We start from the raw sequence: 26487 nt of genomic DNA, 5'->3' as shown, positions 1-26487 counted from the left end.
CCATTTAAAAATGTTTTGAATTTCTTGTATTCTTTCATGTCACAGAAACATTGTGACCAAATTTAAAACAATTTGATTTTTCAGGCTCTCTCGGTCCCATTTTTCTCACATCATATGCAGTTGGTTGCCCATTTCCTCATCCTCAGTCTGGTGAGCTACTCATTTGTTTAATATGTTTAATGTTTTTAGCGTCCTTCATTATGTCTTTTTAATACATACACAAACAATGAGTGTGCTTTATGTTACATTAACAACTTCCATTTGACCGAGCAGTGTAATGTTTTTGTCTAATTAGCTTTCATGGGATGTGACTTCTATAGTGATTTGGTAGCGAGTCAGAGTTAACAGCCAATCAGAGAGATCGTAAGAGCCTCTAAACACACTGTTTTGCTGTGTTGCACAGGCTTGGCATAATGATCATTTGTGCATGTGTCTGTTATAATGTGAGTAATTAGAGTTATATCAAATGCATAAACCTGAATCACTTCATTTAACTCACTGGCCTGAGTAAGACACAAATCTTTCCTTGTCCCTTTCCCGAGGCTGAATTATAATGCATGTGAAACAAGCCTGTCAGATTACAATTGTATTCATATATCTGTCACACAAGTTATTCTTGACAACATTTTAATTGGCCTGGTTTGCTGCTTGTTTAAAGCTGTCACCTACAAGATATAAAAACAGAGCCATGGTTCTGTGATTTACTGCAGTTGTTACTTTTGCCATTAGTTATTCTATTTGAATTAGTGTCCTTGAATAAGCATCAGAAAGGGGGCGACAGCCTTGACTGCCGGAGACTTAATGAGCTCACACATGCACATTGTTGCTCATATCAGTGAAGGTGTAGAGTATGCATTCGATATTCAAAATATAAATTGTACCACCACCCTAATGACTGGCTATTAAACAAGGCTTTAATAGACTTATTTTAATAAACTTATTTTATTCCAGTTAGTGGCCAGGGTTACATTTTTAAATGTTATTTAAGATTTTAATGTTTTTCATCAAATATTGATATGTTACCTTATTTTAGCCTTTGGCAATTAATGAAAATAATTTTAATAGTTTTAGTTAAAAATAAGAACATTTTGAATAGGTTTACATGTATTTTCACAGATATGTTACACTCAGTGTTGGGAAGGTTACTTTGGAAATGTACTAGGTTACAGATTACAAGTTACTCATTCAAATGTAATAAGTAGTGTAACTATTTCAATTACTTTATTAAAGTAATATAACTAATTACATTTGATTACTTTTCTACATTTCTAATGAATGGTTTCAACTGTTAATCATTTTCAAACATTTACTCCAGGCAGCATTAACCTTACAGTAGTGCTCAACACTGATTACTGGCAGACTTTCAAAATCCTTCTTCCCTTAAATTAAGATTATAATAATTGAATTTTAAAGCACAGTCACCACAAAATCAGACTTTAGCACCTCTTTTTTTACTTTGAGATAATTCTGATTTTTTTCCCCCAGCACTTGGATGCATTTTTGTCACTCGCCATGGTGGCAACTCTCAGACAGGTTGTAACCTAAAAAGCTTTCAGCAGCAATGTGGACTGATGTAATTGGCAGATGTGGTGCGCTGCAAATTCAAACAAGAATAAAGCAATCAAAATAGCATCGCTTTACTAAACAACCTTCAAATGGCAGGGGGCATTGTGCACATCAAAAACAGGCAAAGCATCAAATTAATATTATTCAACATATCCTAGTTTTTCAGAAAAAAATTTCATATGCAATCCCCCTTTGTAATCGTTACCATTTTCATAAGTAAGTGTTTCTCAGTAACTGTAATGGATTACAGTTACATATATATGTAATTAAACTACATAACATTAAGTTACATAACTAATTACTCCCCAACACTGGTTACCATCGACATACGTACAGTAAATTAATTCAAATGTCACTAAAAAACTGCTGATATTGTGCAAATTCCCATCATTCTCCTGTGGGAGTTTGCATGGCTGAGTTTACACGTTCCCTCTTCACCCAATGTTCTTAAACCTTATTTTTCTGCAAAAGCAATTTATAGCTCATATGCTCCAAATAATACGCTGTTCATAATACAAGGAAAATTAGGGCTTTTCTGCAGCTAAAATTTGCAATTGCTAGCTTATGTTCCTCCAATTATCAATCTGTTCTAGTCTATTTGGAGAGACACCTTCATCACATCCAGAGAGGGGTTTCTATTCGAAGTGTAATGCTCAGATAATGAGGTAGGAAGATATGCAATGGCAGTATGAATATTGTTTGTGATGTGTTGTCATGACACACACAGGTGTCTTTTTCCCATTCTGACCGCACCGTGTTGTCAGAATACATTAGGCTATGAATATAAAGGTTAATCAAATATTAATCAGCTCTGATACACAGCGGAATTGATGACATGTGTAGACTCTCTCTATAATCAGCTCTTTGCCAGATATTTATGAGGATGAATGGGCAGAGACGACCAATGTATTCTTATTGAGAGAGAGAGAGAGAGAGATGCAACCATCAAAACTGACCATCTGCAACACAGAATATGAGACTCACAGAAAATAAGCAACTGTATTATTCTGAACTAATAAATGTTGTGGAAATATGATGCTAGCATTCATATAAATATTTGTTTTGCCAGCATCTTTAGTCTTTGCCAAGAACTTACTTAATTGTCGCAGTCAGATATTGACAACCGCGCTGATTTTCAGACCCCTCAGCACAAATGCGAGTCTGACATTGCCTTTATAGAGCAGTTCAATAAACAAGAAGAAAATACTGAATAACTTAAATTTTAGACACCAGTTAGTTTGTCTGTCTTTTGCTTGAATGTAGCTTGTCTTCCATAATCAGACAGTAGTGACATTGCTGAATGAATCAGTGTTTTTGAACCAATTAGTTGAGGAAATTATTCAATGACTCAGTCGTAAAGAGTCACTTGTTCCATTCCTGAATGAATCATTATTTGGAAAAAATCAGTTCAGTTAAGTGAATGAATTAATGACTCACTCATGAAGAGTCACTTGTTTTGTCCTGAATGAATCAGTGTTTTGAACAAATCAATTGTGGGTGTGATGCAATGACTCAATCATAAAGAGTCGTTTGTTTCCTTCCTGAATTGAACAGTTGCTGAATTCTTAAAAACATACCCTGCGTCCCAATGTTCATACTATCCATCCTAAAAAATATGTGACATTAGAATAAGTGTGTCCCAAAGCATAGTATGTTGAAAAGTGTATGCCAAAAGTCCCCGGATGGTCTACTATTTCAGGTCGATTTTTGAAGTGTGGATCCGTGCACACTCTAATGGCTAATAATACCCACAATCCATTGCGCTTTGACGAATGATTCGGTTGAGAACTACAAACACGAATAAAAAGCGTAAAAAAAAACTACAAACATGGTGGATGTGCGCAACCGACAGTTAAGTAGAGAGGTTTAGATAAAGGGGTTTGAGTTACTAATCAACATTTAACCTGGTAAAAAAAAAAATATTTATTTAATGTTATCTGTGTTATATTTCATCTGCAACAGCAATGTAAACTTTTATAAACATCTGTTTGGTCGTTAAATTTTAAATGCGTCATTATGCAGAAAATATGAGCAGAGTTCTCCGCATAAAGATCTACAGCTGGCAGATCAATGAGCTACTTCAATTCACTCCAGTATGGTATGAAGTTAAATGAAATGTGGAGAATGTTAACTGTGACGAGATGATTGACAGGCCAGTTTTCAATGACAATGTCCATTAAAGACGCAATTGTATGACGTGATAGTATGTCCCAAAGCTTGCCTACTCTTCTACTACACACTCAAAAGTGTGTACATTTTCCTCACCAACAAAGTGCATACTTTAAGGGTGTAGAATAAGTAGGCACATTGGGACCCAGCAAGTCACTTGACGCCACCCACTAGATATAAAGTGCAGAAAGAGTCACTGTAAAATACACTACTAATGCACAGCCTATCTGGAACACTTAGCCAATCATTTTAATTCCGTTTTTTATTATAATAATTTAAAGCATAAATTCTAATATGAGGAGACATTAACATTAGCAATACTTTTTGGTGTTTCTTTTGGGATTCTCAAAACACCCATTTATTTGTGTGAATAAATCACAGCACCAAGCACAGAGCTCAAAACAAAAATCAGATTATAATGTGCCATTTTCATCAGGCATTTCATTAGTGTCTGAACGGCAAGTTTGCTTAACTGTTTATGCGTAGATTGTGTTCATTAATCAGATCTGCTAAACTCCCTTGAGCTGTGATGTAAAAAGTCTTTTGGCAGAGGCAGAAAGTCAGCTAGACTTCTGGAGTCTAATTGTAAATTGAATGTTTACATAATCCCCTCAGCATTCACCAGGGCCACTGTGGAAATCACAAAAGCTTTTTGATTAGTGCTGTACCTTTTTATTTCTTGGCATCGTTACAGTGTCTCATCAAAGACTGTTTGGAATGTTCTTGGAGACTAATGGACAAAAACACATCTCGCTACTTAAGTGTGATGAGGAACTCACAGAAGGTTTAGTGCAAGAAATAAAAAAGTAAACCCATACATAAATCAAGAGAAATCCCAGAATTTCCCCCAAGGAGAAACTTTAAAAAGAACAATGAGATACAAACACTTTAATCCTCCCAAGCCAGAAAAACTGAATAATAATCTCTCTTTTGTTTAATTATTCATGGTGATGTGAGTTTTTTTCTCTCTTTAATCTTCTCTGCAAACTGTAACTTGGCTCAAGTGGTTTAAATAGAATCTGTTTAGCTGTGAAAAAACAGTCACGTAATAAAAGAACGGAAACACGGCAAGTCTCATGGTGGTTTCACCTCAGAACTAAACATGTGTACAGCCTGCCTGATTCAACTCAACACTACTGTGCCTTATGGCTTTCTATTCCTATGTGATTTTGATATGGTGTCTCATGTAGGGTTCAAAGCCATTAGGTACAGAGTGGCTTATCAACAGTGGATATAATCAATCCAATATATAGGCTATCCAGAGCCAGAGTTCAGGCACAACTGTCTGTTGAATGGACTAACATGGGCTATTAAACAGGACAGGAGAGCTGAGATGTTTCATTTACAAGAAAAACACAGCAACATAATAATGCCTAAATAGATAGCAGTGTTATTGTTTAACTGAGTGTCAGTCTGCTCCAGTCTCAGGCTGTCTGGGTGAGCATTGGGGTGATAGTATATTCACATTTGCCCTCCCTTGCATCATGGTTTCCCGGGAGAAGAGATGCATTCATTTGAGAATGAAAAGAGAAAAAAATTAAACAAAAAAAGATGAGAAAGAGAAACACTGAGAGACGGGATGGGGGGAGGGATGTGGGTTATGCATGTTGATGAGCGAATGAATGCCACTAATCTGGGCAACAGGCAAAGCATTGCATTTCCAGAATAGAGAAGCGGAGTGACTCAGAGTTCATCCACTAGGGATGCACCTTAGTGGTGAAATACACAGCATCTGTGCCTGCGCCTGCCAGTGACATGAGGGAGACAGAGCGCAGTTGTGATGCAGGGCACGTTTACTGTTGGCAGATCCTTCTGGACACTTGAATCTTATTAAAGTGGCTTGTAGTACACGATAATCCTTTTGCTAGAAGCCCTACGGAGTAATGTATCAGGCAGATATAAGTCTGGTGAATAACCAAAATGCAGTCTATAGCCAGCATGGAATTGAAAACCTACAGTCTGTGAAGAATAAGAAAATTATTTGCAGTTTGTTGAAAGGCAGTTTTGAAGCAGGCATCTGCCTTTTATCTGTAAAATACAGATTATATCATTCAAATTTTTGCCTTGCCAGGGGAAAACTGTAATTGTGGATCTCTGGAATACTTGATTCTTATTGCAGCAATGAATGGTTAAATTATTTTGTATGACCAATAAACTGGATATTTCACCATGGCAACATACCAGAGGTCCTTTTCGGTATGAAAATGGAAGTTGTGATCATCTTTTCTTCCCTTGTGTTAACATTCAAATAAAAAGTACATTGACTTCTGAACAATCTCTTATGAAAATTAACCATGGTTTTATTAGTAAAAGTGTAGTAACAATGCTTTTTTTTTTGGCAGATTGATTACCATTTGCATAACCACAGTTCTACTACAAATTTAAACTATGTTTAGTGTAGCAAAACCACGGTTAAAAATGCTTTAAAAAAGTGCTAAAAACTTGTTTCCGGGTTTTGGCCTACAAAAATGTCCTCCCTGCAGCAGTTTGCTGTTTTTGATCATTTGACTTTAATGTGCTTATTGGCTATGGAATAGATAATGGACTTTCTTTCGTGAGCTTTACGCCAATCTAAGTAAGAAATAATTTCATATCAGTATTTTAAGTTCATGTATTTATTTAGGCCTATTTGGTAAGTATTAGTCTAGTGTGATAAAACAGGATAGCCTAATGTACAGTCAGCAGGTCATTATCACGTTACATATCACGTTTGATTTAAATCTATTTTATGGTTAAAATACAAAAACATGATATTTTTGCAGTTCCCATTTCACTGAAGAAATGGCGGGAAAACATCCAACCTGTGACGTTGTCATGAATCATCATCAGAGGACGTCGGGTCAGCGCGTGGACGTTGAAAAATATTTGTTTGCCAACCGCCATAAAACTCCAAAAGAAGAAGAAGAAGAAGACACTGAAATACTAATCAGGTAAAGTGGCTTCACTGTGTACTTTGTCCACAGTAAATCGCACAACAGTTTCTAGCAAGGTGAGTTAGTAAATATAATCGGCTTCATTAATTCACAGGTTAAACAAGCCACTTGTTTGCACGCTAAAACACATGACCAAACACACTAGTAGATTTCTATTTAACACATGCAACCCACTTATGTTATTCACCCTAAATATGAATTAATGTCCGTGTATATAGTTTACCTTGACTTCTCTGTTGATCTAAACGTGGAAATTCGTGTTTGTAGTATTTTTCACGGCCACGTGAATGAATCAAGGCGTTTCTGAGCTGTTCTCGCATATAGGGAGACCCCTGTGAGCAGCTGCTGCTGGGGGTGACACGGCTGTTGGACACTCAAAACTTAGTGAGCTCACTACTTAAGACAGTTTTCTGGAAAATAAAGCCGACGTTTCATTGACCGAACATCGGAAATCTTTTCCTCCGGGCCTGTGTTTTCAAATGCATTGGCTTTCCACACCTGACATGCCGGTGTTTGTGGAAGACCCCGCTCAGTTCTCCAAAGACAGGCTGAAGTCGGAGCTCATAGCGCATAATGTGGATGTACCTCCACCGGAGAGCAAGAAACACGCTTATGTGGAGCTTTATCGCAAACATGTGAGGACAAACAGCACAGATTTCTCTAGCGATGAAGAGGAGGATCATCTCCGTGGCAGCGTGAGTTTAGCAGCTGTGGAAGTCACGTTATTCATTCCTGAAGACTATCTTTCTGCCCTTGAAAGTGTTTTGATAAGCAAGATGTTTCACATCATGCATACAGATTTTGAAGGATTCCCCAAATATGTGGAGCTTTATCTCAAACATGAGAGGACAAACAGCACAGATTTCTCTAGCGATGAAGAGGAGGGTCATCTCACTGGCAGCGTGAGTTAAAGAAAGACGCCGCTTTACCAGCTGTAGAGGTCACGTTATTAAACTTCATTCCTGGAGACTGTCTTTCTGCGATTGACAAGGTTTTTCACATCTTGCAGACTGAATTTGAAGGATTCCCCAAAAAATCTTTCCATATCCGCACTTGTCTGTCCAACAGTTTGACACAAGGTGGCTTGATTGAAATAGATTTGATTTGTGCTGTGAATATTCATACCCATATGTTCTTTGCTTTCAAGCTGTTGAGAGGTTTGTAGGTCATTGCCTGTCAGCTCCCAACTGCAGTGAAATACAGATAAAGCATGCATGCTTCTCAAAACATCAAAGACTGTTCTGTCAAAATGGGGAATTCTTTTTATTTTTATTTTTTTCCCTGAGAGTGAAACCTGATTCCTCAGAGTTGTAGAATAGGGCTCCAGCTGTCTCACACACACTCTCTGGCAGTGCGTAAGACCACTGCAGGTGTGTGTGTGTGGGTCTGGGGGCCCTCAGAGGGGGCTGGGGAATCTGGGTCAGAGAGCTATCTTGGACTTGGGTGTCAAATTCTCAGTTTATGATTAGAACTGTTTAATGTGTGATGACCAAAGCTGTGTTGCACTAGAAAGTAGCATGTCTTTGCCAGATTCACGAGTTGGCATTTTTTTAAAACATATTAACATAAACACCTAGCACTTTTAAATCTATTACTGGTGCAAATTTAGTTAATTCTAAGGAAATATTTGGAACCTTCTGAAGGGTGAGCAATTGTAGAAAAACCAGCACATAGTGTGTTTAAGATTTGAGAAGATTTCTCACAACATGCATGTTGTTTAAATTGATTATAACGCTGTAGATTGACAGTGCATGTACACAGTATTTGCTATAGGAAATGAAAACCAAGCTGTTTGCGACCATACCAGTATTGATAAATAAAAATATTAAAATCATTTCCGTTAATTAAAATATAAATATTAGATTTAAAAACTTGAACTTAAATGAAAATTAGAAATGTTGCCTTGGCAACTAACTGAAAATACGTTGAAGCACTAAAATCACAAAAAAAAAAAAAACTGAAATAAAAATAAATTAAAGCTGAACAGAAATATTAAAAAATTACGGAAACCTAAAAATTAAAAGGTAAACTGAAATTATAAAATACTATATTAGATTATATAAACTATAGTATTCTTTTATATGTGTATGTGTATATATATTATACTGTACATATATATAATTTGTTTTTAATTGTTTCTGTTTTATGTGACTCAGTTATTCGCCAGTGTATGTAAATGTATGTAATGTAGCTAACAGTCGGCTCATTTAGGGTCATTAGCTGAAAGTAGCAGTCTAGTTCATTCCAGTGATATGAGCACAAAACTGCTGTATAGCTCTTTTGCTGGAAAAATCATGCATATTATTGGTGGCTCAAGGCAGGATCAGTGAAGGCTATTAGCAAATGAGACTATTAGGTTGTCTGCAATTTGTTTTGTAGTTAGAGTGGTCTGCCGCCTGAAAGTTTGAGGAACAAAGTGTTAAAGGGATTTCTGATTAAATGCTACAATGAAATGGCTCAGATAAATGCCTTCTGTTCTGAGCCATTAGCACTGCTGTGCATTTTTTCATTTTCATTTTTGTTCAGTTGTTCTATACTTTTTCTCAATTTGTCACAAATGTGTTGACTTTCCATCTAGACACTTTAATCACTGTCTTTTCTGTGCACCTTAATCTTGCTCAATTCTGCTAAAAAGTGAAGAAGCTTCTTCAGCCTGAGGTTGGTATGGGTTGGGAAACTGCAACAGCAGCTAATATTGGATGTGACCCCTTTTCAGAACGTGTCAGTGCAAGATGCAAAGGCGAGAAAGCCTCAAAACAAGAGTCTATTGAGGATTGTGTGAGCCGAGGTTCACCCTTTGGCAAGCTAGTGTCAGCGTATGTTTATTAGATTATGCTAAAATGTGCTGATTCCTCACTCCACCATGATGAATCGCTTTAATTTCACTGCCTCAACAGAATCTTTTTTTATTAAATAGTTTGTTGTGTGTGTATTTCACCGTACAGGCCAAGAAAGAAGAGGCAGCAGAAATGGTAGACCTGGGCTTACTGACTGATGATCAGCTAAAAGCCAAACTGCTCCGGTATGGAGTTAAAGCCGGACCTATTGTTGGTTAGTCTGTTTGAGTCACAGTCCCTTTCTTTCAAAGCTGAAAATGCAATACATTCAGCATGTTTATATGGTATCTGTGTGTGTTTTGAGCAGCTTCCACTAGAGCTTTATATGAAAAGAAGCTGAAAAGGCTGCTGGATTCTTCAGAACAGGCATCACAGCACATGGTCAACGGCACATGGGATGCAGGCCGCTACTCAGACAGTGAGGAAGAGGATGAGAGGGTGGAAGACGAGGACAAGGACTCCGGTAAGGAGCAGCATTGACATAAGAATAGTCTTTGGGTTGCCTGAATGACTAGGCGATTAACAAATCCATGAATGATTAGGCTTGTTTGGGTTCACCTGACCCCAATTAGAGGTGTTTACAACCTCATATAGGATCTGCACTTGTTCAAATGCAGTTGGATGGAGCACATTGGAAGGGCACAAAATGCTGTTTGCATGTTAGCTAAAGAAGTGGCTTCAAAATTATCTAAACTAACTTCTAAAAACTGGATGTCTTGTTGACCATTGTGGCCCATCACTAAGTTATAGTCGTTTTATATCTTTATTGACTGTTTCATTTAAAGGCTGTGTGTCCGTTATTGTTCTTGCTGGTTATACATGTGTTTTACATGCTTATTTAGAGTCAGAGCAGCTTCGGTCTGAAACGGTGTCCTGGACAGAGACCAGCAAAACAGCAAGCAGAGTAAGTAGCTCTACCTGAATCCATTCTTTGTTTCCCCCTGAGACTGAAACATGATTTATCCATTATCTACACTTACTGTTCATGTTCTGCTATGAGTGTGTGTTGATCATTAACATGGGCAAGAGTTGTTGCTTGAATCTTTCTGTGTAAAGAGGTCAAACAACCAGCTATTTTCTAAATGCATGTTATGGATAATTCATTCGTGCACATGTTGGTGACTATATACTGTATATTCCGGTAATAAATTATAAGCCATTTTCATTGCATATTGAATAAAACATGTTTTGAGTATTTTAAATTTGCAGTTACCCTCTTTTGCTAATTAGCATTATGAAGTCCTCATTAAATGTGTGCTGCAGCCTGTTTAATTAAGCAAAAGATGATGAGATTTGAGAGTTTCGTAATGATTTATTTTGAGATTATATCAGTTTGTTCCGAATGGACATACAGTATTATTTTTATTTGTGCAGGTTTTAAAAGGGTCTTAAAAAGCCTTAATTTGGATTTGACAAACCCTGCAGATACCCTTTAATCAAACTGAGCAGAGCTTCAGTTGGTGCTGTGTATCTATAGCCACCTAAATGGAGAAGGCATATATTGGTATTTTTGTCATTATTGTTAAGAAAGTAGCTTCAGCTAAATAAATGTCAATTTTGAGCCATTTTCCTTTGATTTCCTCTTTGCAGCTATTTTATGGGCTTTAATTTCTGGAGCTTACATCTCACCTAATTGCACCCACATACCAAAGAGAGGCAAGCTCTGCAAGCAGAACAATGTTTGGCACCACAGAGCCTCATTGTTTCAACCTACAGAACCACCTTCTAGTAGTTGTTTCAGCTTATTAAGCTGGGGAGGAGAAAGTATTTAAAACCTAAAAATTGACATTGCAGCTTTAATGTCTCTGTGGTTTTCAGTAGTGTGCACAATGATACCACTCTGTGGTGTAAGTTAGTATGGCATTAAATTGCGATGTGTGTAATACTGCAATTTTTGACATCCACAGACAGGGATGTTCAGTCAGAGCAGAGATTTTTACCCACGCTGCTTTGTGCCCACAGCTGGATTCATAAATGTACAGTATGAGCATTTCTTTTGGGGATAAAGGGGTTGACAGCACTATAATTCTGTTTCTTCCACAGATTGTTTTGTGCTGTGAAAGATTTGAAAAAATTGCACCTTCCACTTTTTGGTTTTTAGGAAATGTTGGATTGCATTGCACTGAAAGGTTGTGGGTTTACGGTGCTGCATCTGATTGACTCTTCCAGATGTCATATTGCTTTTCACTTCTGCTTATTCAGTTTGGTTCTCTTACAGGAAAAGATTCAGCACAAGTCTTCAGATGCCACTCAGAATGGGTCTTTGAGTCAAAGCGGGTCCCCTTACAGATCCTTCAGCATCACCCAGATGGTGGAAGAGGGGAGTGTGTGTGTTTAAATTGAGAATCTCAATAATTTTGGGATGATTGTCTGTGGTTTTGTTTTGGTCTGTCATTATGTGAGTCTTGGGGGTTTATTTTTGCTGTGTGATTTATTTATTTTTGTCAGCAGATTGAGAACAGATTCAGTCCTCAGTCAAAACAAACCGAGATTGAGAGGAGATCTGGTCAGAGAAGTGAGCAGACGGTGTACAGCAGGGCCCTGCAGGTTTGTGGCTACAGAACATATGTTTGCTTTAACAGCGTCACTCAACAAATCTAACAAAAGCTCTGGTTTTCTCATCAGGACTTCATGAGACTGGATAAAGACACCATGACTGGCAGATCTCTTTGTTTAACATCTCCATCATCCCATCAGAAACTAACAGTCACAGTAACTGCTTTTTTCCCCCTCAGCCTTCCTCTGCTCTCCTCAGGATCTGCCTCTTCATTTGTCCTCACTCTTTCAGTGGATGTTTAATTCAGCAGACATATGCTGCATTGCCAGACATCTAATGGGCTTTCACACTCCCTCTGTCCTTCGGGAAACCTCTCTGAGTTCTCTTTTGTTTCTTCCCTTTCTCCCTTTATTGCACTGACTTTACAGATCTGAGAGCTCTAACCTCTGTGAAATGTACAAAGGAAAAAGCCAGGAAAATGAATCTTTTTAATTATAGAGAGATGGTATATTTTACCTTATTTTAAAGGTAAAAGGTAGTGTAAAGTGTGATCATAGCATTGAAGTTTGGTAGGTCAGACAGAGAAAAGAGCCCATGAGTTCTATCAAAGGCCTGGCTTTCTTGTTTCTGACTCAAGTGTCTTAGATGTTAATGCTGTGCGCATGAATGCAGCTCACATGATGCTTAAGCCCTGTACGGCTGAGCTGCACTGTTACATATCTTGTGCTATATTTCAATCCTGAAGCAGTAGGAAAAAAATACTTATCAAAATGTACCAATCATTGTGATACTTGTTTATTATTATTTTGAGAATCTGAGGAAATATACTTAATTGTCATGAAAATATAATTATAAAAAACATTATTATACACTATCATTCAAATGTTTAGGGTCAGTAAGACACAAATTAACCTTTATTCAGCATGGATACATTGAATTGATCAAAAGTGACAGTAAAGATATTTACAAAAGATTTCTATTTATAATAAATGCTGTTCTTTTGAGCTTTCTACTAATCAAACAAACCCTTAAAAAAAGTATCACAGTTTCAATATTGATTGTTTCCTGAGCAGCAAATCAGCATATTAGAATGATTTCTGAAGGATCATGTGACACTGAAGACTGGAGTAATGATGCTGAAAATTCAGCTTTGTCATCACAGGAATGTTACATTTTACAAGATATTAAATTTGAAAACAGTTATTTTAAATTGTAATTTAAATTTTCTACCATATTTAGGTTATATACAAAAAAATTATATATATATATATGTATATATTAGGGCTGCACGATAAATCACATGCGATATTTAACGCGCATCTTGTCAGTAAAGCCGGTTCTTTAATCAGCGGTAAATCTCCATCACGTGCGGGCTTTCACATGGAGCAGCATTAACTACACGGAGCTGTTGTTCACCGACAAGCTGCGCAAAATATGTTCGTGATTTTGCGCAGCTTGTCAGTGAACAACGGCTCTGTGTAGTTAATGCTGCTCCATGTGAAAGCCCGCACGTGATGGAGATTTACCGCTGATTAAAGAACCGGCTTTACTGACAAGATGCGCGTTAAATATCGCATGTGATTTATCGTGCAGCCCTAATATATATATATATATATTAGCCTTGAAATTCACTCTTGCACTGTGATTTGTGTTTTCCACATGACTTACAAATCTGTCACATGCTTTTCATGAGTCTGGGCTGGTATTCCTCTATTCCTTTTCAATCCATCCTCCCTCATATTTTGTTTGCCTGTTTCACTCTAAATTCTAAATTCTCTTCCTCTTTCATTTGTAGACTGCACATTTACGAGTTTGTTTTCTTATTCAGGCTGGTTTTTTATTTGTTTTTTCTGGCCAATAGGAACCCATGACTGATGTTCTTTCAGAGATGTTTCCTGACACTGCCAGAACCCCCACTGGAATCTAGTGAGTACCATCTGTGATACTTTGCTCATAACTGAGTACTACCATTGTTCGCAAACTATTGATTTGCATGCCTATATTTCAATTCACCATTGTAAATATGTTCTAAGGTCTTTTTGTTCCGCCTGCAGTGCTACAAAGAGACGGCCTATAAAGGGAGCTGCAGGCCGCCCTGTGCAATTTAAATACCCTGAAATGCCGCTACTCAGTCCCACTACACTGGAGAGGCAGGAGATTCAGCAGCGTCTGGTGCCTCTGTGGGTTCAGATCATGGTCTTCCTCCTGGTGGTCTGCCTGCTGTACCTCATCTACTCATCCATGGAGGAGCCACTCTCCAATCCTTTCACTGCTCTGCTCGAAGGCCTGCATGAAGCTGCTCTCATATCCACCTTACAGGACTAATCTGCCACTGACACAACAGCTTAGGTGTGCAACACGGATGCCAAAGAAGGTTAATTCAAATTCACCTCAGGCTCTAGTCAGCCAAGTGTCCTTCAGAAGATTATCTTTTTAAACTGGTGTCAGTGGAATCTTTGTGTGATTGGACTGAATGAAACTCAAAGAGAGCTACATCAGAACACCTGCATTCTCTGCCACAATGCCTGCCTTCAAAAACCATATAGGATGATAAACTTGAATTGATGAGTCATGTAGTTGGCTAATCCTGTGCATGGTGTGTTTTTCTCCGATTAATCTTTTACCATAGATGTGTATTTTATATAGTTTATTTGAGAGTTGAACTCGCACAGAAACAATCACATTCTTCTCTTACAGTCTTACACAGCTGGACTAATGAGTCATATATGATATCTTGCCATTTTTAATGTGTACTTTTTGTTTGTTTGTTTTATTTGTGAGTAAATAAATTTGTTCTCCTAAGATTCTTCTGTGTACTAATAAAGATACACATGTAAATTAATTTATATTAACACCAAGAGGGTCTCTAGATGCCAAATTTGTGTAAATAGGACCAATGGCCCTGAAAAATACAGACAGCCAAAATGGGAAAATTATAAAATTAGCTTATTAATAGCTGTACTGTGTGAACCTCTAAAATGTGATGTAACTTAGGGACCGATAGATTAATGAAGTCAGTTATTTGGAGTACTGCAGCTCAATATTCTGCAGATTATTTCAAATTGCTCATTTATTCAATATCTAATGATCTATAATATTGTTCAATATCTTTATTGCTCAAACTAATTACTCTATTCCTGGTTACTCAGCAGATGGTTAAAAAAATCTCAATTGCTTTTTACATGTGATTAGCTCTATACCACACAAGCCCTGGCCCCTTATGTTGCATCACCAGTTAGGCAATAAAAGAATGTGAACCCTGATCATGCAGATGACTGTCATTACTCCTGAACTTCTGAAAGATGAAGATCAAAATTACGAAGAAGACAGTTTTGAAGTTTTTTGGAATACAGCTGTTAATCCTTGTACTTTCAGTTTTAATTTTATTTGCTGTTGTGATTGGTAGGACATTTACATATAAAGAGAACACAGAACTTGAACCATGGCAAAATACAACCGCAATTTATCCCGGTTTAAGTCCAGAACAGAAAAAGCTGCTGCTGGAAAATTTTAAAGGTAAGAAAAGCATAATTATATCAAAAGTATACTTGCTTAGAAATTTTAAATGCTTCATAAATTTGATGGGAAAAAGTAATATCTATAAGTATTTGAGTATTTGATGTGTTTTACTTGGACAAAAAACAAACAAACTTGCAGACATGCAGAACATTCTGAATAGGAATGTGGTTATTTTCAGATTATGCAAAATTAAAGGGGTCATATGATGTTGCTAAAAAGAACATTATTTGGTGTAATGCAATGTGTTTATGCGGTTTAAGGTTCAAAAAACACATTATTTTCCACATACTGTACATTATTGTTTCTCCTCTATGCCCCGCCTTTCTAGTCGATTTTTACAAAGCTCATTGGTCTGAAAAGTGAGGTGTGCTCTGATTGGCCAGCTATCCAGTGTGTTGTGATTGGCCGAATACCTCAAGCGTGTGACGGAAATGTTACGCCCCTACCATATTGTGATGATGCCCTGTCAGGCCGGAGCGACGAGACAAAAAAATTCCTTGTAACACTCCAAATAGAAAGGAAAAATTGAAATCGCATCATATGGCCCCTTTAAAATGTTCAGTTAAATGCCCTGATTGGTCAATATTCAGATTATAAGAAATCAGAGTAAAACAGCTTGCATGCCTCTGTTAACCCTGTAAAGCCTGACAGCCTGGTTTTTAGGTGAGAAACATATAATGCAATGCAATACAATGGTGATTTGAGAGATCAAATAGTTCATCATAGTTCATACATTTTAACATGATTTTTCTAAAAAAATAATAATAAATGATAATCAAGTAAAACTAAGTTGTGTCAGTACACTAAGTGTTCATCTTGAAATATTACTAACAAAAGTTATCTTTACGTTTACTTTATAAAAATCAGTCGATTTTACAGCTAAAATACATGTGTACCGTGAACTGAAGGTGGATATTTTTACAATTACACTACAAGAGCTTTTGTTTGCTTAAAACGGATTAACTATAGTATATAGTAGATTGTGAACAACGGGTTTTCCAGCAGTTTTGATCATATTGATAATTTAGAGCCCTTAGAAATTTGCGTATGAAAAATGATACAGTAGGATTTATAAAGTTAAGTACTGTTTTTGCAAATCATTGTGCTTTTGTCTGTGAAGAAGATAAATGAGAATTCAGGGCTTAAAAACCTCATGAAAATCTCATTTCAGAATAAAGGCTTAATCAGAATATTGACCTTAATCAGAAAATGATGTGCATATAAACATGGTCAGATTCTTGTTTTATTTTCCTATCTCCCACAGTGGCAGTTCAGATTCCCACAGTGTCATTTTCAGTCAGAGCAGAACATAAGCACCCTGCAAGAGTTTGACCTGCTACTGAGGAGGGGTGAGAAACCGATGATTTATGGATTATTTTTGCATGCTTTACATGAGAAAGATGGTGTCATTAAAGATGGTTAATAATTAATTATTTCTTTCTCAGTCTTCCCTAAGATCTTCTCATCCAGCTTGGTCCAACATGAGATGGTGGGAAACTACAGCTACCTGTTGACGGTATCAGGAAGCGAGCCTGATCTGGAGCCCTACATGCTGCTGGCACACATTGATGTCGTGCCGGCCGATGAGGCGGATGGATGGGATGCTCCTCCTTTCTCTGCTCAAGAGCTCAATGGCTTCATTTATGGACGAGGAACCATTGACAATAAACAGTCTGTGATGGTACAGTGAATCAGCACTGAATCACTTTTCACTGAAACAATAGCACATCTCTTCAGTCCAACCTGATGCTAACTGTAATGATGTGTGTTTTGCAGGGGATCCTTCAGGCGTTGGAATACCTGCTGGAACGAGGTTACACTCCTCGGAGAAGCTTCTACATTGGCTTGGGTCACGATGAGGAGGTCAGTCTCAATGCTAATCATAGTTTATCTGGTAATATCCCAGCAGAAATGCAGCTGTTTATTTGGTTTTCTCAGATCAGTGGCCCACAAGGTGCTGTGAATATTGTGAAGCTCCTGAAGAGTCGTGGGGTGAAGCTTCTGTATGTTTTAGATGAAGGCCTCACGATTGTGGATGGTGTGGTAGATGGCCTGATTGGACCTGCTGCCCTGTGAGACTATTGTTTTACTGCATTTATATGATCATTTAGATATTGAACTAGTGTGTAATTTATTCCTTATTAAGTTTGCGGATGACACGACTGTAGTGGGTCTCATTAGCAACAGAGATGAGACAAACTACAGGAGCGAGGTGAGCCGCCTGGCCGGGTGGTGCAGTGACAACAATCTCTCTCTGAATGTGGAGAAGACGAAGGAGATTGTTGTTGACTTCAGGAGAGTGCGCACTCAGCATGCTCCTCTGACCGTCAATGGTGTGACTGTGGAGAGGGTGAGCAGCACCAAGTTCCTGGGTGTGCACATCACAGAGGATCTCTCCTGGACTGACAACACCACAGCACTGGCCAAGAAAGCACAGCAGCGTCTCTACTTCCTCCGCAAACTAAGAAGAGCCAGAGCCCCGGCCCCCATCATGTGCACCTTCTACAGAGGCACCATCGAGAGCATTCTGACGAGCTGCATCACTGTGTGGTATGGCGCCTGCAACGCGTCCTGCCGCAAGACACTTCAACGCATAGTGAGAGCAGCTGAGAAGATCGTTGGTGCCTCTCTCCCCTCCCTCCAGGACATTTACAACACCCGTCTCACCCGCAAAGCCCTCTGCATTGCAGGTGATCCCACCCACCCAACACACAGCTTCTTCAGTCTGCTGCCATCAGGGAGGAGACTGCGGAGTCTCCAGGCCAGGACCAGCAGACTGAAGGACAGCTTCATCCATCAGGCTGTCAGGAAGCTGAACTCCCTACCGACCTTGCCCGCCCTCCCCTCTTTTGCCCCACGCACCACTGAACTCTGACCCTCTGACGGACTCTCCCACTCCCCCCTCCCAAATACACACACACACTGTCACTTTAATCAGTCTAAATAAGCTCTTTTGCACTACAAATCATTATATCTGCACTGTTGTTTACTTCACTGGTTTGCACTCTATCTGCCATGTGCCGTGTGCTGCTTTATATATATTTTTTTTACATTTTACCTTATTTGTATATTTGTATATTTGTATAGTTGTATTTTATATTTAATCTGTATCTATCTGTATTTATGTTCTACTGTTAGTGTTATTTGTATGCACCAAGGGTCTGAGAGTAACGCAATTTCAATTCTCTGTGTGTATGTGCTGTACATGTGGAAGAATTGACAATAAAGCAGACTTGACTTGATGTCTTGTGTGTTTTTGTAGAATTGGTGTAAGTGAGAAAGGTCAGGCCACAGTAAAGCTGAGTGTCAGTACTCCTCCGGGACATTCATCCATGCCACCTAGAGAGAGTAGCATTGGCATCTTGGCTTCAGCAGTTACAAGGCAAGAAACACAATTAATATTTACTGTAATATGAAAACTGTGAACATGGTGATCTTAATTTAAAAAAAATATTTTTGCATCTCTAATGGGTCTGTTCATGGTCAACATGATCTTGCATTTTTTTTTTAAAGAGCCAGACAGAATGGAATAAACCCAATGCAAAAGCCATTACCAATGTCTATCTGGCTGGCACATTTACATAAAAAAACAACTATTATACTGTATTATAGTAAAATACCATGAACCTTCTTTGCATTTATTTTGCCATTCTACTCATTTAGTTACACTGTGGTGTAAAGTACCGATTTTCATGACAATATGAATTTTTTTAAATTAAAATTCACATTCTTATAATTATGACAGAATTTCGTATTCATAAATGTACATTTACTATTACAAAATATGGTCTTATTAAATGAAGCCAGGCTCTCCACTCTCTAAATAAACAAGCTTATGCACCAAGAGCTTGTAACACTCCAAAGAGAAAGGAAAAATTGAAATCGCATCATATGACCCCTTTAAGAAAAATAAAATTTTTAAGAAATATTTGTGAGTTTTATAAAGTATTTATTTGAATTATGCATTTTAATTTATTTTATACTTTTTGTTTTATGTATTATTCATTCTGCCTTGCATTTTTCTTTTTCTTTGTTTCTGATTTTGAAGCAGTTTTATACTCATTTTTGTATAATGTTTAATTTTTCAAAATGTATTATGTTGATGTTTACTGATAAAAAAATAAATAATATTTTGAACAAACAAACAAACAAACAAATATGTACATACATACATAAAGTCATTAAGTAAGTAATTCTTTGTAATTGGTTAAAAAAATTCCCAGGCTGGAGAAGAACAGGATGCCCAATCTTTTTGGTCATGGTCCAGGGCGTGCCACATTTGAGCATCTGGCACATAAGGTAATAAAACAAATATGATTTAAAATGCTTATGACACTCCTACAAATACTGAATTGCTTCATACTTTGTCTTTTGCCTTCTAGTTTGGCTGGCCATACAGAATGGTCATGTCTAATCTGTGGCTCTTCTCTTCGCTGCTCAGCGGGTAGGCCATGTTTTTTGCTCACTACAGTAACTAATGAGTACATGCTCTGATCTGTGGTACTTTCAAATCACATGTGCAGTGTTTTGGAAGGACAGCCTGACACAAATGCATTTGTGAGGACAACAACTGCCGTCACAATGTTTAACTCTGGTGTTAAGGTGGGCTGCCATTCACATCATTTATTTTCTGTTTATACATATATTCACATAAAAATACTCTTAGCATTAATGGAGATCCAACAGTTTTTCTCTCTCTCTCTCTCTCTCTCTCTCTGACAGATTACTGTAATGCCAGCATATGCTGAGGCCTTTGTCGATTTCCGCATTCACTCTTCCCAGACACTGCATGAGGTGAGAGGTCAGCATTAGCACATTTAATTAGTTCCTACTTTTAACAAGATTTGCATTTTCTGAAGGAAATACCAGTGCTTGAAAGACAACAAAGGAAGTTTAAGCGCAACCCTTAGTTAAACCTACTGATACAAAGCCTAAATGCAGACAGACATTGATAGTATGCAAAGTAAATGGATAAACAGACATTTAAAAAAAAAAAAAAAAAATTCAGAGTTCAGAATGGTCTCAATGTCTTTATGTCTGTTTATCCATGTACTCTCACTATATTATAGAAGGTTATGAAGTAAAATACCATCAAACTACTTTGCTTTTTTCCCCCCATTCTACTTATTCATTTACATTGCAGTGCAAAGTACAGATTTTCTGTGAAGATGTGATTTTTCTGTGAACATCCATTTTACGGTCTTATGAAGCCAGGCTCTCCACTCTCTGAATAATAAAAAACGGTAACACTTTAGAATAGAACACATATTCAAGAGTTTTCCCTGAACAAACGCCGTAATTGCTGCTTATTAATAGTTAGTAAGGTAGTTGTTAAGTTTATGTATGGGGTTGGATTAAAGGATCTAAAATATGGTCATGCAGAATAAGGCATTCATATGTGCTTTATAAGTATAATAAACAGCCAATATGCTAATAATATGCATTCTAATAAGCATAAACTAGTTCAAAGTGAGAACTGGTCCTTAAAATAGTTATTTGAGAAATATTAATCTTTTAAGGAAAATGTGTGATTATAAAGTATTTATTTAAATTATTTATGTATTTTACTTGGTTTTATACTTCTTGTTTTATGTATTATTAATTGCCTCCAGCATTTTTCTTTTTCTTTGTTTGTCATTTTTGTTTATTTTTAAGTAGTTTTATACCCATCTTTTTATATAATGTTGAATTTTTCAAATTGTATAATGTTGATTACTGATAAATAAATAGAAGAAGAATAGAAACAGATATAGGAAAGAACAACAGTCAGAATTAATTATGCAAATATTATGTTGATATGATGTTGCTGTTGGTTACATTTAATACATTCAATATGAGTGGCAGATTTTCAAACTGTAATACAATTCTTAAAGTTTTCTAAAACCAAAAGTTAACTGATTAATTCCCTATTTCCTTTCTAGGTTCTAAAGCTGATTGAATCCACCATATCTGATGAGCGTGTGAAGGTAGTTTGTCAGTGGATTCGATCCGCTGCCCATCAGCTCATATGATGAAGATACATTCGGGTACCAGATCATAAAGAAAACCGTGCATGACATTTTTCCTCAGGTCACTGTATCTCCTGGTAAGGCTTTCAGCATTGTGTCATTAAGTACTGCATGTTTGCTCTCTTTAGTAAGAGCTCAAGGGGTTTAAGTGGCCCTTACATACATCATTGACTCACGAAGAGCTACTCTCACTCTTAGTCTTGTCAACAAACCAGCTCTACGATTTCCTCTCACAGGTATCTGCGTGGGCAACACTGACAGTCGTCACTACACAGAACTGTCTCCGGACATTTATCGTTTTGCCCCATCATGGTACAAACCTGGTGATTCTGCAAGGTAGGACACATGGAATGCTGAAGCGACATACTGGCTCATGTACTGTAAATAAAACTAATTATTAAACAGCTTATACTTCCCTTTAGATTCCATGGTGTGAATGAGAGAATCTCCATCCAGAACTACGAAGAGATTGTGCTGTTCTACTTTCAACTCATGCAGAACAGAGACATCAGAAACTTGCCGGCACCTCGCATCTAAAATAAGCAGATGCAATGCTGTGGAATTCTGTGGAAGCTTTGTTCTTGTTATTCAAAGTTTGGGGGCAGTAAGATTTTTTTTTTTTTTTTTGAAAGAATTTAACACTTTTATTCAGCAGGATGCTTTAAATTGATCAGAAGTGACAGTGAACATTTATAATGGTACACAAGATTTATATTTCAAATGTTCTTTTGAACTTTTCATCAAAGAATCTTGAAAAATAAAGCATTTTCCACAAAAATATTAAGCAGCACAACTGATTTCAACATTATTATAAAGAAATCTTTCTTGAGCAGCAAAACCGCATATTAGAATGATTTCAGAAGGATCATGTGACTCTGAAGACTGGAGTAACACAGCCATCATTTTACATTTTAAAATATATTAAAATAGAAGTTATTTGAAATGATACTATTATTTGACTATATTACTGTTTTCATGTATTTTTGATCAAATAAATGCAGCCTTGGTGAGCACAACAAACGTCTTTCAAAAATAATAAAATATAAAAAAATATTATCAACCTCAAACTTTTAAAAATTACTGTAAATATATTTTCTTAATTTGCCTGTTAAAATGGTGTAAAATTATATAATGGATAGTAAAAAAACAAAAATTTTCTTGATATAAATTATTTTCTAGAGAATCTTTAGGTAGTTTTTCCCTGGTTAAGTAAACATTTTACTACACTAAAATACAAATCATAAGGTTACTCATGCCATACCAATGTAAGCGTGAATAACATTTCTTGCCTTTCATGATGTTTGTCTTCATGCAAAACCACAGGGATTGAAATTATTTTTAAAGCTGTTTTAGGTTTAAAAGTTCAAAAGGGCATCTTCTGTCTGTGCAAAATACTCCCAATATTTCAGTTACTGAAAAAATAACTCTTCTTGAAAAAAATATCTGAAATGCTGTTCACTAGCTATTGTGTTAGTGCTGAGTAACTCAAGGTTAATTCTGAGGCCAGTCACAGCACACGCAGAGCTTCTTTGTGAATGAAGGACATCAAGTCAGCTGGTTTGCACGTTGTTTGTCTACACAGACCACTGCTCTTATTCACTGAATAGAAGATCTTAGGTAGCAGGTTATTGCATTTTTTATGTAATGTTTCTTGTGTGTCAGAGTTTATATTTTTGACTTTGCTCTGTCAAGCTGTCAATGATTAATAATTCAAACATTACATAAAAAGGAGCAGTATCCAAATGTTTGTGGATCTGGCTGAGAGGATAGTTGCCCTACAGAACTAAGTTACAGAGAGCAGATAAAGACTTCTTCAAAATGGCAAAGCCTTTATGTACTTTATAACCTCTGTTATGTATTTTACCTTTGTCTCATTGCTGTCCTTGGTGTCAAACTCTAGTCAATAATTTCCTTGCTTGCATCGAAAGTAACCTTGAAAGGAAGCGAAAGAAAATAAATTATATAATATTATAAATAATTCAGAAATAAAGGCTCACTACAACATTACTGCATATTAAACAGGCGCTGGTTTAAAGTAGTAGTCTATGCAGTGCTAGTGCTTCATATACATATACTATAATTAAATTACATGTGTTTGAATAATGAGCTGAGCCTCATGTTAAGGCTAGTATATGTTTCACATTAAGTCCAGCCTTTCAGAAGGAACTAAATTTTCGTGCACAAACAGTCATTTATTTACTTCCCTGTTGCTTTTCACCAGTCTCCTATTGTCTGCAATGAATCTTGTATTACCTGTCATCTATAAATATGCCCTACAGGTGATTCTTATTGTGCAAATCACATTTGCCACATAACTGAATGTTTTTCTAAATTGTAATGTAGAAAAATTGTTAATATTAATTAATTGTTATTATTGATTAAAGCTATTTAAAATAGTTTTGTTAACTGAAATACAACAAATAAAATATGATTTATATTTTTATTTATTTATAAATATCTTTATTTTAAAATTACTAAAAAAAAAAAAAAAAAACGGAGACAAATAAATCCAGAAGAACTGTGGCAACGTCTCCAAGACACTTGAAGAAACCTTCCTACGAAGCTTCCTGAAAAACTATACGCAAGTGTAAATAATAGAATAGAAGTTAATTGATAAATAAAATCTATTTATGACATTATTTTTGAAAGCATCCTCACTTTACAGCCTTTTTACACAAGTGCCTAAAACTTTTCCCAGTACTGTGGCTTTGTAGGTAGGTTTCTAGAAAAGCATCTAGGAGACGTTGCCACAGTTCTTCTGGATTTAGTCTGTCTCAGTTTTTTCTGATTCTTCATGTCATTCCAGACAGACTGGATGATGCTGAGATCACTGACCAAACGTTACCTTGACAACGCTGCGCGTGCGTGCAGCATTCAGCACTCCATCAGTTGTTGCAAATAAATATTTCTTCTCATTATTATTATTTTATTCAAATATTGTCTAATTGTGTCTTATTTACTATTAAGCTTTTTCAAACTAAACTTGCTTACACTACCATCTTAAATAATATTTCTGACGAAAAATATTTAGTATTACATGAGATATTATTACAAAATATTATTATTAAAATAAAGACCAATTTAATTAGTCTATTCTACTTACGTTTGTGTCGAAATCAACCACAACTTTGCTTTAAAATGCGTCGCAAGATTTCCTAACTGAAGATCACATGATCACAAACGGAAATCACTTCCGTGAAGTGACCATCGCATGTTCCCTTCGCTAACGGACTTCTGGAAGGGCCCTTCGCGAAGGGATTCAGTTGTTCACCTCGAGAGCGTTTCGAAAGCATAACCGTCTGTATGGTACTTTGATGTCATACACCGATCAGTCTGCACACGCAAACAAAGCCAAAACCTAGATATTTTAGGCAATATAGAGATCCTGGCCAGGACGCGTCCTGGGAAAATGGCACGTATGGTCACCCTAGAATAAACATGAACTCTACACATGAAACGACTTGTCTTTCGCACTTCCTGAAACATGACAGGCCATAGCGCTCAGAGGAAATTATTAAAGTTTCTCAAAGTGCTGCTGTTTAGTGTCATATTTTCGATTACAGTTTTGTTCCTTGTTGCCACAGTTAGGACGATTACATTTGATGTGGACGCTGGGCTTCAGCTGGGAAAATACAACAGCCATTTCTCTTAATTTAAGTCCACAACAGAGAAAGAATCTGCTGGCAAATTTCAAAGGTAACAACGAAGAAATACTCCGAAGCAGTACCTCTCTGTCCCGACTGCTAACGCGCTGTTTGACGTGCAGCTCATCACGTGGCGTGAATAGCTGGATCAGGAAGACACAGAGTTAAATACACAGTTAACGGGGATAAGGGATGTGCTGTCAACATGCGAAGATTGCTGCTGTAGGTATTACAAATTATGTAATGTCTTGTTTTCTTCTCTTTCATAGCGGCCATTCAGATTCCCACTGTGTCATTTACCGAGACTAATGTGAACAGCAGCGCGCCGCGCGAGTTCCACGGGCTGCTGAGGAAGGGTGACAGACACGCGTTACCCAACAACAGCAAACGGCGCTGATCAAAATTAGAGAACCTGCAACTTCCTACATTTTGAGGCCACTGCTTAGTGTTGAAGTTGAAGTTATCCTAACAGGAGTAAAAGTGCAGTTTTTTTAAAGCATATTTCATGAGTTAAATATATTCTGAAGCACTGTATAAAAACTTAAATGAGATATTTGAAAAAGAACTCTGATCAAAATTAAAAAACACTTTCTGATACCTCCCAGTTGGTGGTGTTAATCTGGCACCTGGTGCTAATTTCCTTAATTATATGTCAAACCCTATTTAACTGGCAGTTATTTAACTGGAAATTTAACTTTCCAGTTTTCACTTACTTTGTAAGATGGTGAGCCGTTCTAAAGTGACTGAAACCCTCCGACAGCAGGTTGTCCAGATGAAGGCCAATAGCAGCCATTTCAAGAGAAGTTGGTCATTTCAAATCTGTGATTTCTAGAATATTGCATCTTTACAATGTCACTAACTCATTCAAGTCTGGTTGTCCACAAAAGACAAATGCACGAGAGGACAGGATAGTGCAGAGAATCTCAATGGGCAATCGGTTCAACACTGCAGTTGGAATTGCTTGCCAGTTCAGTGCTGAACAGGGTGAGGATCTGTCTCTGCATGTTTAAGAGAAGTCGGACTGAAAGTGCACTCTGCAGTGACGAAGCCTCTCATCAGCTGAAAGAATCAAAAGTCTAAGCTCACCTTTGCCAAGGAGCATGTTGAGTGGACAGAGGAGAACTAGTCCAAAGTTTACTTTAAGATGGAAGAGGAAGTGTCCTGGTTTGGGGGATGCTTTCTCCAGCAGGAGTTGGGCCTCTTATACAGCTACATGGCAGGGTGAATGCAAATGTTTATCAGAACCTCCTGCAGAGTCCTGATCTAAACCCAACTGAAAATCTCTGGAAAATCCTTGGTGACAAAGTTATGGCT

General features: G+C 37.1%; 1 protein-coding gene and 1 pseudogene across 3 annotated transcripts; both read left to right on the top strand.

Moving 5' to 3' along the window:
• Positions 1–6613: 6613 nt before the first annotated feature.
• lemd1 (LEM domain containing 1) lies at positions 6614–14806 on the top strand. Of its 3 annotated transcripts, none has more exons than XM_016554008.1 (10): positions 6614–6665; positions 9614–9719; positions 9813–9968; positions 10348–10409; positions 11413–11481; positions 11724–11825; positions 11957–12052; positions 12131–12217; positions 13864–13928; positions 14057–14806. In XM_016554008.1, the coding sequence occupies exons 2-10, from the start codon at positions 9638–9640 to the stop codon at positions 14325–14327; spliced, it is 990 nt and encodes a 329-aa protein (XP_016409494.1). In that variant the 5' UTR covers positions 6614–6665; positions 9614–9637; the 3' UTR covers positions 14328–14806. The 3 variants fall into 3 exon arrangements, with proteins under 3 accessions (XP_016409494.1, XP_016409493.1, XP_016409492.1); XM_016554006.1 differs by lacking the exon at positions 6614–6665 and adding an exon at positions 7014–7363; XM_016554007.1 differs by lacking the exons at positions 6614–6665; positions 11413–11481 and adding an exon at positions 7012–7363.
• A 76-nt stretch (positions 14807–14882) lies between these two features.
• LOC107741334 (probable carboxypeptidase PM20D1.1) lies at positions 14883–22066 on the top strand (annotated as a pseudogene).
• The last annotated feature ends 4421 nt before the right edge of the window (positions 22067–26487 follow it).

The sequence above is a fragment of the Sinocyclocheilus rhinocerous genome, unplaced genomic scaffold (assembly GCF_001515625.1).
Source record: "Sinocyclocheilus rhinocerous isolate Xijiao unplaced genomic scaffold, SAMN03320098_v1.1 scaffold1758, whole genome shotgun sequence".
Lineage (NCBI taxonomy): Eukaryota > Metazoa > Chordata > Actinopteri > Cypriniformes > Cyprinidae > Sinocyclocheilus > Sinocyclocheilus rhinocerous.
The sequence above is the reverse complement of the archived record's forward strand: the minus strand, read 5'-3'. Positions and strand labels throughout refer to the sequence as shown.

Coding starts and splice junctions, on each gene's coding strand:
- lemd1 (XM_016554006.1), top strand. CDS start 7,148: ATGCATTGGCTTTCCACACCTGACATGCCGGTGTTTGTGGAAGACCCC. Junction 7,364..9,613: donor AGGATCATCTCCGTGGCAGC/GTGAGTTTAGCA, acceptor TTCACCGTACAG/GCCAAGAAAGAAGAGGCAGC. Junction 10,410..11,412: donor CCAGCAAAACAGCAAGCAGA/GTAAGTAGCTCT, acceptor TGACATCCACAG/ACAGGGATGTTCAGTCAGAG.